Source organism: Schistocerca cancellata, chromosome 4, assembly GCF_023864275.1.
Source record: "Schistocerca cancellata isolate TAMUIC-IGC-003103 chromosome 4, iqSchCanc2.1, whole genome shotgun sequence".
NCBI classification, from domain to species: Eukaryota; Metazoa; Arthropoda; class Insecta; order Orthoptera; family Acrididae; genus Schistocerca; species Schistocerca cancellata.
In genome coordinates this window covers 43,071,771-43,091,115 of record NC_064629.1, presented here as the reverse complement: position 1 = coordinate 43,091,115, position 19,345 = coordinate 43,071,771, and the positions used below count along the sequence as shown (strand labels likewise).

The 19,345-nt window shown below is 38.1% G+C and overlaps 1 protein-coding gene across 1 annotated transcript in view; it reads right to left on the bottom strand.

The window, feature by feature from the left end:
• LOC126183265 (structural maintenance of chromosomes protein 4-like) overlaps positions 1–19,345 on the bottom strand; it is a 251,337-nt gene that overhangs the window by 103,224 nt on the left and 128,768 nt on the right. The window contains exons 9-13 of the mRNA XM_049925088.1: positions 19,063–19,184; positions 11,295–11,535; positions 11,005–11,207; positions 9,269–9,456; positions 7,689–7,930 (exon numbers count right to left, since the gene is read on the bottom strand). Of these exons, the coding sequence (XP_049781045.1) occupies positions 7,689–7,930; positions 9,269–9,456; positions 11,005–11,207; positions 11,295–11,535; positions 19,063–19,184 (996 nt within the window). The remainder of the gene's footprint in view (positions 1–7,688; positions 7,931–9,268; positions 9,457–11,004; positions 11,208–11,294; positions 11,536–19,062; positions 19,185–19,345) is intronic.

Sequence of the window (19,345 nt, the reverse complement as noted above, 5' to 3'; positions counted from 1 at the left end):
TGATAATGACACATAGATGGCCATTAAGTGAAGTCATAAGCAGGTATTTTTAGTGACAGAACTTATCCTTTAATCTGAGAAACTTTCTCAGTTTTATCCACAAGTTTTGTTTCCTTACTTTGCAGCTGTCTTTGCTTTCTCTAATCTTTCCTCTTCATCTCATTTTCTTTTGAAGACTTCTCAGCTGCCCTTTTCTCTGCTCCTACTTCACTGTAGCTACCACACGTATTTCAGTAACTGTATTACCTGTTTTGTGAAGGGTACAGATCCAGCACTCCCTGTGGACTTGAATGCATCGTGAATAGTATTAATTGCTATCGGAGATTCCTGGGTCAGATTTTTGACCTGAATGGAGGTGTTACGAGAGAAACACATGAATTTCAAGCAAAGCTGGACAACAGATCTCAAGTTTGCCTGCACCATATGCTCAGTTGCTGACTCGGCATGACAGTTTACATTAACTTCTCTTGTATCTTGGTAAAAAGAATCATTATGTAAAGACAGGAATTTGGACACTTCAATCAGCACATAAGGCTCAAGCTCTGATAAGGAAGAAGCTTGTACATAATGAAGCCACATCTGAAAATTTGTCCAAACTGCAAGATTGAAAATCTCAGAAGAGTAGACCAGTCACTCTGACCCTGAAGATTTTTTTTTTGTTACTGTGCATGAGTCACTGCACATATACAACCTGCTGCCACCAATGTAAATTCCTCATTGTGTGAGACCTATCAGAGGACATTCAAAGCTGTGAGACGTTGTTTAATTAGAAAGTAATATCTTTTGAAGGGTCAATGTGACCCTGGAGAACACGTTGTTTAACTGTTCTGTCACTGAGTGTGTAGTTCATTTATGTGCAAATACTAAACAGAAATGACATTTTACTAATGGAAGATGCTACACACGAAGCATTATCAGAACAACTCAATCGTGAAAGTGACGTACGTGACTCGTGATAAAAATTATTCTGGAGGTGAGGACAATGGCAAATCTGATCAGTCAGCCAAATCTTCAGACGGCGATGAAGAAATACAGTCATTCACAGTGGGAATGGTCATTGTTGGAACACAGCTCTCCCTACTCCCGCAACTGATAACATTTTAGTCCTTATTGCAACAGTGTGGACATAATCAACAAATTTATGAATAACTGAGAACAACACAACGTATTTGTGTAATATGTGTACTTCACTTGATGAATAGAATCTTAATGTAATTAAACCACAAATAAAGGCTTTAGACCTAGATCACTTTCAAGTTTCTTCATTGAAAAGTTTCCATGGCAGTTTTTACCCACTCTCAAATTTTAATACAATGATGATTGAATAGTACAGAAGAGGGATGAAATAAAATTAGAATATTTCATAGTGAAAATGGACTCCCACATACTGTTTTCAGCAAATTTCTCCAGCAAATACTTCTGGGCCACTGTTACCCTGGTATACATTTAGCATGACAATTTCAGAGTGGTATACTACAAGGGTGGACAATATTCCATTAGAACTACTGACGGCCTTGGGAGTGCCAGTCCTGACAAAACTCTACCATCTGGTGAGCAAGATGTACGAGACAGGCGAAATCCCCTCAGACTTCAAGAAGAATATAATAATTCCAATCCCAAAGAAAGCAGATGTTGACAGATGTGAAAATTACTGAAGTATCAGTTTAATAAGTCACAGCTGCAAAATATTAACGCAAATTCTTTAAAGACGAATGGAAAAACTGGTAGAAGCCAACCTCGGGGAAGATCAGTTTGGATTCCATAGAAACATTGGAACACGTGAGGCAATACTGACTCTACGACTTATCTTAGGAGAAAGATTAAGAAAAGGGAAACCTATGTTTCTAGCATTTACAATTTGTACAGAAACCAGACGGCAGTTATAAGAGTCGAGGGGCACGAATGGGTAGCAGTGGTTGGGAAGGAATTGAGACATTGTTGTAGCCTCTCCCCGATGTTATTCAATCTGTATATTGAGCAAGCAGTAAAGGAAACAAAAGAAAAATTCAGAGTAGGTATTAAAATCTATGGAGAAGAAATAAAAACTTTGAGGTTTGCCAATGACATTGTAATTCTGTCAGAGACAGCAAAGGACTTCGAAGAGCAGTTTAACGGAATGGACAGGGTCTTGAAAGGAGGATATAAGATGAACATCAACAAAAGCAAAACGAGGATAATTGAATGTAGTCAAATTAAATCGGGTGATGCTGAGGGAATTAGATTAGGAAAGGAGACACAAAGTAGTAAAGGAGTTTTACTATTTGGGGAGCAAAATAACTGATGATGGTCGAAGTAGAGAGGATATAAAATGTAGACTGGCAACGGCAAGGAAAGCGTTTCTGAAGAAGATAAATTTGTTAGCATTGAGTATAGATTTCAGTGTCAGGAAATCGTTTCTGAAAGTATTTGTATGGAGTGTTGCCATGTATGGAAGTGAAACATGGACAATAAATAGTTTGGACAAGAAGAGAATAGAAGCTTTCGAAATGTGGTGCTGCACAAGAATGCTGAAGATTAGATGGGTAGATCACTTAACTAATGAGGAGGTATTGAATAGAATTGGGGAGAAGAGGAGTTTGTGGCACAACTTGACAAAAAGAAGGGACCGGTTGGTAGGACATGTTTTGAGGCATCAAGGTATCACAAATTTAGCATTGGAGGGCAGCGTGGAGGGTAAAAATCTTAGAGGGAGACCAAGAGATGAGTACACTAAGCAGATTCAGAAGGACGTAGGTTGCAGTAAGTACTGGGAGATGATGAAGCTTGTACAGGATAGAGTAGCATGGAGAGCTACATCAAACCAATCTCAGGACTGAAGACCACAACAACAACATACTACGAGAGTTAAATTAATATGTCAAGGCAGTTGTATCAGCCTCATCATCAGTCTGATAAGGATTTAACAGCAAATAAAGAGTAAGACTAGTTAATCATTAACTGGTATTTCACGCCTGAAATAAACAGTAAATACCAAAGGTAAATCGCAGTACATGCAGAAGGAAAGTAAAAAGGTACAGAATCTGATCAGAAATGAAATTGCAAATGCCACTGGTGTAAAACAGCAAATTTAACTATCCACTAAAAGTAAGCTGTGTAAAAATCTGTGCTGACTATACACATTTGGTGATTGAACTGATAGGCAAGATGCAGGAATCAAATCATGGCGTACACACTCAAATTTTAAACCTGCCACCTATTAGCTGGGCTATCAGAGATTTTACCTTCTCTATACAGTACTAAACAATAGCAAAACAGATTACCAGATGTCACATTTGTGTACCAGCAGAATATGAGTGCATTTTCACTACACCACTTTATTGAGACATTTTAGGGCCTACTTTTCATGTCATGAAATGCATTAGCAGTAGCAAATATGAACCACCTGCAGCTGTATAATGGAATGACAACAATGAGAATCTGTGCCAGACTGGGACTCAAACCCAGATTTCCCACTTTACCCAAGCTGTCCCTTTAACCCCTTCAGTTATCCAAGCACAGCTACTGGCCTGACTCAAACTTTCATATGTAATTGTCCATGTGTCATACTTGTACTCATACATAGTCCCATACAGGGCGACATTTTTTTGAGTCACGGGCCCAGTATCAGATGGTAGTATGCGAGTGCAGTGCCCACGTTGTGAAGAAACATGATGTAATATTCCTTCGAACATGTATTACATCATACTTCATAACACCCGCACTTCAATCCCGCACTTCAATCCCGCACTTCAATCCCGCACTTCAATCCCGCACTTCAATCCCGCACTTCAATCCCGCACTTCAATCCCGCACTTCAATCCCGCACTTCAATCCCGCACTTCAATCCCGCACTTCAATCCCGCACTTTTAACGTGGTTTTGAGCATGGTCTTCCAAACAAAAATTGTTTAATACTGTTTACAGAAAATACCTTTTTGTTAAAAGAGAGCTAAAGTGCCAATTTTGGCTTGTTTTCACAAAATAGTGAACTTGGCACTACTTGTACACAACTGAAAATCAGTAGGAGAAAGATATTTTCTGTTTTAAGATCTTGTGTTATTAAGTTATTACACGCAAATTTTCAAGATTTGTCACACACTTACTTCTGGAGATATAAAGAGCTAACTCATTATATCAAGTGGCTGCTTTTTGGCTGAATTTGCTTCAAATTATCCATATGAAAATGCTCATGGCATTATTCCACTTAAGAGAGCACACAAAGTTGTTACGAAAATACTGTCACAGATATCTCTCAAAGATGCTGAACACTCAAGGGTACACTGTTGAATGCCATGCTGCAGTGTCTAACAAATAACTACATCTCCGCAAGTATTAAATTGGCAATTGCGAAAACTTTACCTAAGCTTATTGGGACTACGAGCAAATGTTTGCGCAAAATTTCATCAAAATCCATGATGGTCATGCAGGAACCTCTAGACCACTTGGCACAGAGTGATGTATGCGCAAACTTACAACGCTCTACTATCTCAGGATCAAATTAAAAGGATTCGAATAGGCTGCCAACTCCCCTGAAAGGACATGTCTTATCACATTGTGTTAATAAAGAAAGCAATACTTAATATATCTGAACAGGTGGGAGAAGCTAGTGTCACTTGAATCTTGAGCAGAAGTGCCACAAAAATAATGTGTCACTTGAGGTGACCACAAAAGTCAACATCAGTTGACACAATAAGCCAGAAGTGACACTAGCTTCTCCCATGTGAAAGTGGACATCTAAAATCGTGACAAAAATAAATAAATAAAAATAGAAACAGCTCAATACCTCTTCCATGCAACAAATAACTGTCAAATTGTCAATGCTGCTTGTTTCATGGGCAGCAATTTAATCTGTACCCCTAGGTTTCTAACTCACCACACACTGAGGAAACCTCAATTTTATCTTCCATTTTTCAATCAAACTGAAGTACAAAATTTAAGAAAATCACTCCTGAGAGAGAGTGCTCTTAATATGTAAAGAATATCCAACATCGCAGAACAAGCTTCTGCTATATTAATAAGAAACCCACAAAATGTGTTATAAATGCTAAAATGAAAATACAATAGCGTACACCAGGACATGAACTTAATTCATTCAACTCCACCACTCCATGCCTCTAACCACAAAACCACTGGAAACACGAACTCTCAATAATATTGTCATCTTAGAATATACTGAAGGCTTATATCATCAAGCTGCCATTATGTGACATTCAATTATAACAAATCTTAACATGAGTGACACGTTTGTGATAAATTTGCCTTTAAGTGGTATACTGTCACAATGTTAAATTACAAAATTTAAACGACAAAATATGATTAAATTCAATATGGTATTTCCAAAGTTGACGTTTGTTCCTCACTATTGACTTTTATGGTCACATCTACATCTACATCTACATTTATACTCCGCAAGCCACCCAACGGTGTGTGGCAGAGGGCACTTTACGTGCCACTGTCATTACCTCCCTTTTCTGTTCCAGTCGCATATGATTCACGAGAAGAACGACTGTCTGAAAGCCTCCGTGCGCACTCGACTCTCTCTAATTTTACATTCGTGATCTCCTCGGGAGGTATAAGTAGGGGGAAGCAATATATTTGATACCTCATCCAGAAACGCACCCTCTCGAAACCTGGCGAGCAAGCTACACCGTGATGCATAGCGCCTCTCTTGCAGAGTCTGCCACTTGAGTTTGCTAAACATCTCCGTAACGTTATCACACTTACCAAATAACCCTGTGACGAAACGCGCCGCTCTGCTTTCGATCTTCTCTATCTCCTCCATCAACCCGATCTGGTACGGATCTCACACTGATGAGCAATACTCAAGTATAGGTCGAACGAGTGTTTTGTAAGCCACCTCCTTTGTTGATGGACTACATTTTCTAAGGACTCTCCCAATGAATCTCAACCTGGTACCCGCCTTACCAACAATTAATTTTATATGATCATTCCACTTCGAATCATTCCGCACGCATACTCCCAGATATTTTACAGAAGTAACTGCTACCAGTGTTTGTTCCGCTATCATATAATCATACAATAAAGGATCCTTCTATGTATTCGCAATACATTACATTTGTCTATGTTAAGAGTCAGTTGCTACTCCCTGCACCAAGTGCCTATCCGCTGCAGATCTACCTGCATTTCGCAACAATTTGCTAATGCTGCAATTTCTCTGTATACTACAGCATCATCCACGAAAAGACGAATGGAACTTCCAACACTATCTACTAGGTCATTTATATATACTGTGAAAAGCAATGGTCCCATAACACCCCCCTGTGGCACGCCAGAAGTTACTTTAACATCTGTAGTCAAGTGACAAGACATTTTTACATCATATGCGAGTGCAGGCTCTCTCGGCGAATTTCATATATGAAGTCTTTGCCTGAAGATGATGGAGACTCATTCCATCGAAACGTTGCTACGAGACGACAATGCTACTCGGCTGACAACCCGTAAAGACTTTATATATATTTTACATCACTTCTGCGTAAGTTTTGAGTGAATCTAGATTCTCTCTTGAAGACCTATCTGAAATGCACCAAATACTCCACTGCCACCACAGCCAAATGATTAGTGTTGCTGCCTTCAGTGAGTGAGGATCCAGGTTCGAGTTCCAGTACCACCTCAGATTATTTCTGAGACAGAGAGGACTGTGTCCACTCAGTTTCATCATTACAGTACAAGAGCTGCGTGAATAAAGCAGCAGCATCATCAGGATTCATATACTGGCAATAAAGGCTGGATCGGAAGCATGCTGATCACATGTCCCACAATTATAGACCACTCCTCACACTGCCTAAAAGGCCTATGTACATGATCAAACTTTGCCAAATTCCCTTTCATGACAGTTCACTAAAATACAACTTGGGAACATATATATCATCCGTGGAAGAAACAGAAAGCATACATTCTTTTTTTATTTTATTTCACTCATGCTTGTATGTTCTGCATAGAATACTGATATCACTCTGTCTTCCTACGTAATATATGGCTGGGAAAGATGCAACACCCCCACTATTTTTGCAATTGTCAGTGTCTTAATTTAATCCCTGATCATAGTATCTGCGAATCTGCTGGTAATTAAAATTTCCCTTGAACCTAGTATGTTTGACACACACATCAAACAAAACTACACATAGCCTGGGGAGGTGGGAGGGAGGGGATGTGGTGGGGAGGTTGTGGGGATGTGGAAACACACACTGAAAGTGGTGAGTGCAGCACTGCATTGAGCCACATGAAAGGCAAGCAAGTGAACTGAATCAGGTACTGTGCCTTTTCCAGCCTTTTTTAGGCAAAATGTAAAAATGTCCTCCAGAACAGAAAATTCCCTGAGGTTTCCCAATTTTCCAGGGTGCTGGACACCCTGTAAGTTCTTTGATGTTACTAAACTTGCTGGATAACAAGGTAAAGTAATTGCCAGTTTTTTTCTGTAATTTCATATTACTGAAATCTGACATCAAATAATGAAAGTTAATTAAATTTGTAAGTGGTATGATGTATTTCATTGCTTGGTAGGCTTGTGAGATGTAGCATGGTTGAGCTACAATTACTTCTGCTGGGACTGGAAGGTTTCAACATGTCTACTGATAGTCCTCTCACTGTGGTATTCAGATGTTTACATGTCAGTATACTGCTCTGGAAGGAAAAATGCAAATTCATTGTGCCATGTATCACTGGATAGAATTATTTCAGTTTATGTTCTACCTTAATAGCACTGCGTATTTTCTGTAGTTCCGTAGCCAGAATCCTCATTTCTGGCATAGCACGAGACATCATTCTGTCTAGTTCCTGCATACTCTCTGTAACTTTAGATAGTCTTTGCTGGCATTCCCTCATTTTTCTTTCAAGTTCTTCCACAGTGTCTTGTGTAACAGTGGTTGCACGCACAGCGACTTTTTGGCCTATTCGACCTTTTCGTACTCCACGACCTCCTCCAATCATTGCACCTGTTAAACCATAATAGCTGAGTTAACTTCACTCTTCTTCCTCTGAATATTTTGCAAGAAAAATCATTTTAAACAAGAAGCACTGAATAACAAAGTATTTATGGTTATAAACTAGATAAATCAAAATTGTAATATTTTTGGTCAAACTCCTTAAAGTATGCTGTTTTACCTGAGTAACAAATGCTATGGCCCTTCTTACATTCCGCATCCCCCCTCGTTCACCGCTATATTTTTCACATGCAAATACTCACACATGAATTGAGAGGCCAATATAACTTCATAAACCACACTTAAACATTGCAATTGGGGACAGTGTTAACCACAATATCAATGAAAATATGCATCAAGCACTATCTCACTTGGAGGCTGGTGGAAATATTCAGCTATCACATCAATGAATTGACCACCTCTCAATTAGCTAAAAAAACTAAATCGGGATGACTTAATGGACATCTGATTTTGTGTCCTCCATTAATATTTCGTATTTTGTTAAAGCAACCAAGGTAACTCAGTCTAAAGTCTCATATCTGCTTCCAAATGACAACTGATGTTACTTGGTACATTATCTGATTTGGTGAAATCTGTTCAATTACAATCTCTGGTGGAGTGCAAAGTCAGTTTCATCCATTCCTGTTTCCCTTACAAAGTCTCTCACTGGAGGCAAAGCTTTCATTTGCAAACAATATTCAGTAAACCCGAAGTCACCCATAACTAGCTGCATGATCTAATTAACAGATCTGAGGAAACCAAGGACACAATGCAGTTAGTAAAGAATAAAGATGATGGACAAAACAACATTTATCTATAAAAATATTTATTGATTACTTATATCAGCAGTAAATTTATTTCACGGTGTAACTAATTTTAACCAAAGCAAACAGTCTACATATCTATGTAGTTGTGTAAGCAACCTATCATGTCCATACAGGAACTACAGATCAGTAATCATACTGTAAAGAGAAGGTCAACTGACTTAGCAAAATGATGTAGAAATTTTGATTATCAAAATAGTTGCAGAAATTTCTTGTGACAAATATGTTGCCAACATTGAACATACAATTTTATTAATTATTCACTTAAACAAGCATATTAGTCTACTGATTATCACAAATCTTTGCATTGCCAAGCAAAGAATACCCAATGGGATGAATGCATGAAAGCATGTCTTGTCATGACATTTGTCAATTTTTTTACAAATGTTTATTTGTATTAAATACTGATTGCCACACACACACACACACACACACACACACACACACACACACACACACACACAAGCGAGCTCAATTCTTAAAGAAATCAAAGCTGTATTTTTTCCTAACATTTGATAATACACACCTGAGGCTTCAACAATGTTTCCTTGTAGTGTAACCACTCTAAAACGACGACCTCCTGAAAAAGAAATTCTTGATGCCTGCGCCACATTATCTGCAACAAGGGTATCACGAAGGGCAAAGTAAAAAGCCACCCGAATTCTCTCATCCTCTAATTTGACCAAATCCACAATGCGTGGGGCATTTTCAGGTCTGAAAACAAAAATATCAGTTGTTATGCAATTACAAACTAAAGTAGTAGATATTGTAATTTTATGAAGATAAAAAATGTTGCATTTAGATTGTGGCAAATTTCACAATTCATCCTATTACAACATATTGCATGACAAGTACCTTCAATCACAATATCAATACCCACGCAATAATAAAAATTGCTTTTATTGGACTCATCAAAATATGAACTCAAATTTTCAGTGATTGTGAAGGAGCACTTATGCCAAATTGTGAACAAAGAATAAATAAATTCTACCTCTCCACAAATGCTTCAATGCAGAGTATATATTGCAGGTCATTCCAAGAGCAGCACTAACTGTTTAGTAATTTAAGCCTTTTCACCATGAAAAGACCAGCACGAGTACAAATTTTGGAAGGATGCAAATAATTTGCATGTGTGGCAGGATTTTTGAACAATGGTACTGATTCTCAATATGGAATAATGTCAAATTTGACGTCTAAACGAATGGAGGCCTAGGGTTGAAACCAGTGTGGTTAAACAAAAAATGAAGACATCTCAAATGACAGTAAAGAAACACGCAGTTTTCAATTGAGAGTCGGCACAAAATGACTGCAACTTACTTGCGGGTTTTAAGCTTTTATGTAAATGCACTACACACCTTTCCCCCATGATGCACTATCATTTTCACAGCCCACTCATGTATTCCAGATTTTTTAATCCAGTATCTTTTACAGAATAACTGTACACCTAATAAGAAACTTCATTTCCTTCCTCTGCTGTCATGTAGATATTCAAATTTTGATCACCACCACATTGATTTTTTCCTGCCACATTTAAATACCATAATCTTTTACACTTTAACACTCTGTAAGTCCATATTACCACTTTCCTACAAGCACACACACTTATCACAAAAAACAATGGCAGCAAGTCAATTGCCAAGACACTTTATATCACTATGTTCTATACTTTCACAGTAAAATAAGACACCACTATACTCTTGTAATATGACTTAGTGAAGTTCCAGTTGTGATCAGGACCAGAGGCTGATTTGTCATGGAATAATGTAGGTTTTCCACAGGATAAGAAGTTGAACATTTCATACATACCATACAAAAACACTGCAGCAAGTTGAAACTACAAACAGTTACAAGACTGTCTTTATACTATTGTGTCTGACAAAGCAGGCAAAAAACCAAATTCTCTGCTTACAAGTGATAAATTCCTTAATTATCAGAGCAACCAAACAAGTTAGCTTGAATCTCATTTGCTTATGGTCCCTAGCAGTTTAAACTGATTCATGTACTACACATTATTGAGGCTACACAAACCTAATAAATGTGAGGCATTCACTGAATATCATACTGAACTATTTTTAATGCCAGCATTCATTATTTTGACTCAAATGGTGCAATTAATTTATGTCTGTGCCCAGATGGTGAATTATTATCACAGTCAATGTTTCAGTTGTGCTTTCTAGATATTCATGTACAACTGATAGTAAAACAAAGAACTTTCACTCTGAATATAAATATTCAGTATTAGGCAAACCAGTAAATACAAACGTTTTTGGTGGGTTTTCACAAGCCGAACGAAATTTCTCTTGGTGTTCAAGGGCAATGAAAGCAGCCTGTCCAACTTTGGACTGACGTAACAGCTCAATGCACTTCTGAGCTGTTCGCACTGTATCAACAACAATATGGTCCAGTTGACCACAAGCTGTTGAAATTGCCACATCATATTTCTTGTCTATGGCACCAAGATCTCCCTGCAAAAGACAAGAAGTACACCAGATATTTATAAAAATATTGTCATTGTGGATAACAATTACAGAGAGTAAAACAAGACTACATACCAGCCTTCCAAAAAGGCCAGGGACAAATCCTTTTGCTTTGCACTGCATCAAATGATCAACAACCTTATTATTTGAGTGTAACATACTCATTGCAGAATGCGCTTCATCTAATTTCATTCTCAGAACACGCAGTTCTTCTGAACATTTTCTCTCTTCGTGTTCCAATTGCTCTCGTTCATTGCGAGTCTGCATCATCTGCTTCTCCATGGCTGGCAATTTCTGCAATATTTGCTTTTCTTCCCTGCAAAGAAGTTGGTTTTGTAAAGCAGTGACAAAGACTGACCACAGCTACTCAACATTTTTCAATTAGTAGGGCCATAAAAATCAGTTTCAGTTTCTTTGACACTCTGAACTAGTAGTTACTTGCCTCAACAGTCCTTATGCTCATTAACCAAATTACCAAAACTTTGACCACTTTATCTACAAATCAGAAAAGAATGTTCCTGCAGTTACAAATGAAGACTAATTTTACTTCAAGATGAAGACGAATTATTTTTAACCCTTTAACTGCTCTGGACGTGTTAACGCGTGCACTTTTGTGTCTATCCCTGTGTGCTCTGAACACCTTTATGCATACCACCAGTCCTACCCGGTACTCTGAACGTGTCTACGTGTAGACACATTGAGAGTACCAGGTAGGAGGACTGGTGACGCGCGTGAATATGTTCAGAGCACACAGGGACAGGTACAAAGGTGCGCACTTTAACTCGTCCAGAGCAGTTAAACAGTTAAAATTCAAGTCACTTGTGCTCTCTTCACTGAAAGGGCTACACAAACAAATTATGGCGATTATTACTATCAAAATATTGAATTTGGTTTGAGAATGCCCAATAGTGCTCCTATCCACTGTTTCCATTGATTAAACTGACTGTTTTATAGGTGGAAGGCAAGCATAAGTTTCTTTTAAGCACATTTGTTACCAGACTACTATGATTTCTGCTATTATTATTATTATTATTATTATTATTATTATTATTATTATTATTATTTCACCTAAATACAAAGTTAATTTTGTACCTTAATACCTTATAATCTAGAAGAATTTTATTTCTTGCCAGTTACTATAATCCATTAATATATTATGTTCTCAGCAATCATGCACTCTGTATGTACTTATATTTTTGTTTCACTGTACATCCACCCAATGTAATAAGATTATGTCTGCATGGAGTGCACACCAAATATCAAAAACTAAAAATTAAATCTAAGAACTTTCATAACCGTTTGCAAAGAAAATGGGCCATGACCAATCAACCTGGATTTATTAACTAACTGTCAGCTTTTTAGTCTGAAAATACAATCCTGCTTCAAATTTGATGTGTACTGGAACATATAAAAACCAGTATCCTAACAAAAAGAACCCAAGCGAGTATACCAATATTTTTTGCAAGAATACATAATTTATTAATATGACTGTTTAAAATTAAAAAACTTAATTGTTCAATTTTGATAAGTCTGTTTAAAAAAAAAAAAATTAACATGCATATCAAACAATGCAAGCTCAAACAATGCCTTTGTGTGCAAATACACAAATTACCATAAATTCAAATTTTTCAATATTGCCATGTTACCTACATGACCCACAAATGTTACAGTTGTCCTACTGTACCTAAATAAAAACAATTTTTGGACACAAGAAAGTAATCTTCAATTTCTGCCAATACGTATCTTTTTGATGTTCAAATATAAGCATTAATTCTACAAATAGTTGTATGCTACAGTTTCCCTTTGAACTGAAAATACGTCAGATATATTCTGTTCATGGGACAAACTCACATCTGCCATCGTATCTGATATACTTCATTTACTAATTCAGCTCAATTTTGGATGGTTGGCAAGATACACATGCACCTGATTCCCAACAAATACTGCTTTTTTTGCATTCAATTGTACATGTTGCACGTAATTTGAATCATTCACCGAAGTACGAAGTTTGTGAGCATACCTTTTGGCGTATATTCTTGAGAGGGAGACTGAAAACCTAGTTTAAGCAAGATGGTATAATTTTCCATATGCTGGTACTAAAAGATAGCAAAAGAATGATGCAGGTAATAGTCACAAAATCAAACCACAGGGGAAATAATGATTTATGACAAACTTACTCTTAAGAGTAAAGAGAACAGGTAATTTACTGCAACCACTTGAAATATCCATCAGTACCATCATTTGGTTATCTGCTTTAACCCTCCACAGTTCTCTGTCCCCCACTTTCCTCCTCATTCTTTGCTACCCTCCTTGCAGTCTACTGGTGAAATACCCTCCTTGCAGTTTACTGGTGAAATACAGCACATGGCATATTATTCTGCCCTGCCTTCTCTACGTAAGAAGAAAACTTTCAATTGCCTCTACTAGAAAGTAATCTCTTCTCAAATCAAGTCCTATCCAGTTTAGCTTCCTATTCTTCATTGTCATCAACTCCTTCATTGTCCACCATATCCACATTTCACAAGCATCAATTCTCCTCTCATCCTACTTTCTCAATGTCCATGTTTTTGCTACATACAAGGACACATGCCATATCAGACATTTCATTTCACTAGTTGCATCCTCAGTTCTGTATTCAGACCACTAGCTAACAGTCTTTTCTGTTTCTGAAATGCCTCTTTCACCAGCAGCATCCTGACAGCTCCTGCTCAAAATGCCAATCTTCCCCATTCCAAGTTACCAAATACTTGAATCCTGTCATCTGTTCTGTCGTTTCTGGCCCTAATTTACTGTGTATTGTGTAATAAACTGAGGACCTAGAAACAACAGAGAGGCTTCGTCCTGCCATAGCCCTCAGTGGTTCACAACTCCACAAGACGCCACACCTCACCGCAGCCCCACACCAAATCCAGGATTATTGTGTGGTTTGGCCCCTAGTGGAAATCAAGGAACATAGCATCAAACCGAGCACCATTGTCTATGGTGCTCTGTATCTTGAGGACAAACAGAAAGAGATTTCTATTTGCAGAACCCATGTTGATTTTTATACAGGAGAATTTTGTTCTCAAAGATTATCACAATGTGTGAGCATAGGAACAAGTCCATAACTCTACAACAGACTGATTTCAACACTGTAGGTCTATAATTGTGCAAGTCTGTTCAATGGCCTTTTTGAAAGTGGAAATTATTCACACTTTCTTCCAATAGCTAGGTAGTTTTCATTGCTTTAGTGACATATGAGAGACTATGACCAGAAGGGTAGCAAATTGCCTATTCACTGTTGACTGTTTTCATTTATTTTCTACCATGCGATCACTTGTCATGACATCCACCAACTTGGCATGTGTGTGACAACTGAAAGGCGGAACTGTAATACGGTCTTCCATTGTGAAAAAATCTCTGAACAGCGAATTCCATATTTTCAACTTCTGTCAGTGGTTTCAATGGAAGTATGGTCTCTGAGTTACTTAATAGATGATTTTGATTCATTTAATGACTTTAGATTTGATCAAAAATTAAAATTTTTAGTCAGACGATTTGATGAAATTTTAATTTGAAGTTCTTTAAATGTTTTTTGCATCACAATCCTCAAGTTCACTCTGGCTTCATTCAGCTTCTGTTTGTCTACCAGTATTGGATTTGTCTTAAATCCAAGAAGAAGCTCACTTTGCTTTTGCTGCTACGGAACCTCCATCGGTCTTTTCCATCCCTCTAAACACTACTTGGCACATACTAAATGCAAGGCATATTTTACAACGCTTCTGAGTTTTGGCTATTTGTGTTCTACATCTTTGTCCTTAGAACTGAATATTTGATGATTATTTTGATATGCTCCAATTGTCCCCCGTCACTCTTGCTAGCCAAAAACACTATCCCATCTTTATTAATATTCCTTGTAATGCCTGTAGTCACGAATGCTATCACAGCCCTATGATCACCGATTCCCTCCTTTGTGTTAAGTAATTAGGAAAGTTGAGGCCTGTTAGTTACTCGGCAGTGTAAAGACATTGTACAGATAGATAGATACATACATATTCTGCACACCACTGTATGGTTATGGTGGAGAGCACCATGTACAATTACTAGTCATTTCCTTTCCTATTCCACTTGCAAATAGAGCAAAGGAAAAAAATACTTTCTATATGCCTTCGTACGAGCCCTTATTTCTCGAATCTTTTAATCATGAAAGGTATGAGGGCAACAGAAGGATTGTTTCACATTCAGCTGCAAATACCTCTGTTCTGCATTTTCTGAACAGTGTTTCACCAAAAGAAAGGTGTCTTTCCTCCAGGGATTGCCATTTCAGTTCATGAAGCACCTCTGTAACACTCGTGCACTGATCGATGCTAACAAATAAAGCAGCATACCTCCGATTTGCTCCCAAGTCTTCCTTTAATCTGACTGCTGGGGACTGCAAACACTTGAGCACAAGCAGTACTCAAGAATCTGTCTCCAGTGTTCTATACACAGTCTCCTTTGTAGATGAGTTACACTTCCCTAAAACTCTCCAAATAACCCCAGGTCTACTATTAGCCTTCCTTACTACCAACCTTATGTGCCTGTTGCATTTCATATCATTTTGCAATGTTACATCTAGATATTTAATCAACCAGTATCCAGCAACACATCACTAACACTATTCAAACATTACAAGATTGTTTTTCCTACTAATCTGCATTAACTTACATCTCTACAATTAGAGCAAGCTGCTATTCATCACAACTAATTCAAATTTGTCCGAAGTCATCCTGTATCCTTCTACAGTCACTAACAGTACTTTCCTGTATACTACAGTGCCATCAGCGAACAGCTGCAGCTGCAGCTTGATCCTTACCATAGCCATCAAACCCTTCATGTGGGTGGACGGGACAAGAATGGTCCTATCACACTTACCTGGAACACTTCTGATACCCTTGTCTCTGATGAACACTCACTGTCAAGGACAATGTATGTTGCCCATACGTGTTGGTTCTTTAACTATGTGCTCATAGTAGTATTTAGACGAGACATACAGAATAATCTCACACAAAAATCGCTTTCTGTGGCACCAGTTTTAATTGTGACACTCCCATTATATAGAGGACAAGTTGAAGTAGTCCCTATTGCAACAGCATAACAAAGAAACTTAGTCATATTTTCCAATTCATCTCTGAAGTGCCCTGAAAGCAATTTCTGGCAAAAACGTTCTAAAACGCATCCTATTACCATTTTTTGACTCGCCTTTGATGCTTACCTTTACACAAACTATTTCACATACAGGATCTGCAATAACCTGAACAAATAAATATGCTACCATCTATGACATCTAACATACCCTTGGGATATTCTAGTCTGAATTTGGGATTTCGTTGCTATTAACTTCCAGTTTCAACCAACTCCGAGTATTATTTGGGCATAATTACCTTTAATTAGCAGTACCAATTCTAGGACCTTACCACGGATACTGCTGCAGTTCAGAAACATTATGGTAATATTTTGTATTTCTGATCTCAGAGGACAAACATTCTGAGAATAATGTGGCATATCTACCTTCGATTTCAGCATGAAAGTCATCACTGATTGCGAAGAGGGGTTCTTCTACCCTAAAAGAACTCTTCTGCATGGTACAAGTACTCTGCTACCTAAGTAGCCACTTCCCGACCTATTAAGGGGAGCCCTACAATTCTCTACCCGACACTGTAAGTTGAAAACTTTACAACCAGTATCATCACAGAATTGTCTCAGCCTCTGGTTTAGACCTCCCACTGTGTTCCAAAGCAGAGGACTAGAACTTACTCTGGGTAAGATGGTACAAATAGTGAGCTGAGCTAACAACCAGCATGTAATGCTAGGAGCCTTCACTAATTCAGCCAAATGCTGAAAGGAACCAAGGATGGCCTCAAAACTCATGCAGCAGGCATTGTTCATGCCAATATGAGTCACATTTTGCAGCCAGTTTGATTCAGTGTGTTCAAAACCAACTCCAATTAGATATCCCAACAAGTACACTGAGTGCACATGCATTCTTTTCTGATCTGCTCACTATTGCCCTCAGGGGCTCCGTTGCCTGCCTGATAAGAGTTCTCAATGACCAGCAAACCCACCTCTGATTGTCCAGACTTAGGAATATTTGATACTGTCCCAACAGATGAGCTGGCTCAACTGTGTTATGAACATTGGGCAGCACCTCTTACTTGCACGTAAGGGATAAGGCAACGACCACGTGGTCTGTTCGCACTTATGACTACCGTCCCCATGTATGTCACAAAACAGGTCTGCCACTCACTCTCAAAGGAGGGAAAACTGTTCAGATGATGTGCAATGGAAGACACAGTAGCATCAGTATTGCCAGGGGATTCTAGCAGCACTGTAAGTGTGTCAGCTTTTGCCACTGGTGCCCCAATGTCACTGCAGCTTAGGGCAGCAGCCTTGCCAACAATGGTCAACACAGCTTCTACCCGTTTCCAGACAGCAGCTAATTCTCCGTACATCCACGCACAACAAACAAAGACCCTCCTCTTACCTGCTATGTAAAATACCACATATAATCATGAATAAATCTACGAATCTATTAACCATTCAGTACAGGACTAACTGAGAAAGAAGAAACAGACCGCAAAGGTTGCAGACACCAAGTAAATGAAGTGACTAACACTTACAGCAGCAGAAAACTAGATCACACAGTTAACTCACTCTACATGGGCAATCGAAAATATGGTTCAGATGGTTCTGAGCACTATGGGACTTAACATCTGTGGTCATCAGTCCCCTCAAGCTTGGAACTACTTAAACCTAACTAACCTAAGGACATCACACACATCCATGGCTGAGGCAGGATTCGAACCTGCAACCGTAGCGGTCGCACGGTTCCAGACTGTACCACCTAGAACTGCTCGGCCACACCGGCCCGCAATCAAAAATATGCAAACTCTTATAACAAAATAAATAGAACATGAATAATTGAACAACTACTGTCCACTTCAACTTAAAATTATGGATGAATAATACTGAACTAAAAAACATATACAATCTTTGCACAGAGATGCTGCTGCTGCTGAACTATGCCCAGCTGCAAGAACCGGGCTCTACTGAGAGTGGTAAGCCCTTGGCTTTCTCTAACCTGTGAACAGACTGAGCCAGCCAGTTGAAGGGAGCTTCTAGTTTAATTCAGTATTTCCTTATGTTTTTTTCTTATATTTGCATCTATATTACAGCAAGCTCCTTCACTGATATGTTACAGTTATATTCTACATTAAAACCATCATTCTTTGTTAGCTATTCATAGAAGATATTTGTTTTGTTAAAATCGTGGTGTTTTTCAATATTAGTAACTGCAGCAGCCTTCATTTGTGCGCTTTTAGTATTTCCAACATACTTATCTAAAACACAAATGAAATATAAACCTAGGTTTCAACCAATAGTTTCTTTTCTGCAAAGGTGGAGTGATGCTGTTTAATACAGAGATGAGCTAAGCAAGCATCTGCCACTAAAGAATTTTCTTCTTCTTCAAATATCTGTTTGTTACTACTGTTCAAAAATGTACATCACACGTCATATTTTGTATAATAAAGTTACATATGCTCTCATAACTGATGTCCCACTATACCAGTACTACTGTCACACTGAAGGCACCAACTATTAAAATAATTATTTGAGCTATGCATGGAATTTAGTAACTACTGCAAATTCATTCTAGCCACCTCAGGTCTTTTAATTAATTTTCGTGAACAATTGTAGAAACATTTCAACAATCACCAGAAATGTTGCTATGGAGACCACAGAGAAACTAATACAGCTATACCAAGATATGAACAAACAATCCTACTTAGTAACTTACGATGTCATTACACTGTGAGTTACTTACTCTCTTTTTGCTTGCAATGTTTCTTGCGCCTCCTTTAAGGCATTCTTTAATTGCTTCAATTTTTCATTTTCTGTCTTTTCTGGCAGCACATATACATCTAATTCTGATTTTGCTATTTCATACTGTAAAGAAAAAAATTAGCATGTTGAAATATGGTTTACAATTAAAGAACACTTTTCCTTGAGCATACATGTTTAAAATACGGGGTGATGAGAAACAGTCTGAAAAGATTGTAAGGATGTTGCGGGGTAGAATGTGCTGAAGAATAATTGTTAAGAAAAAC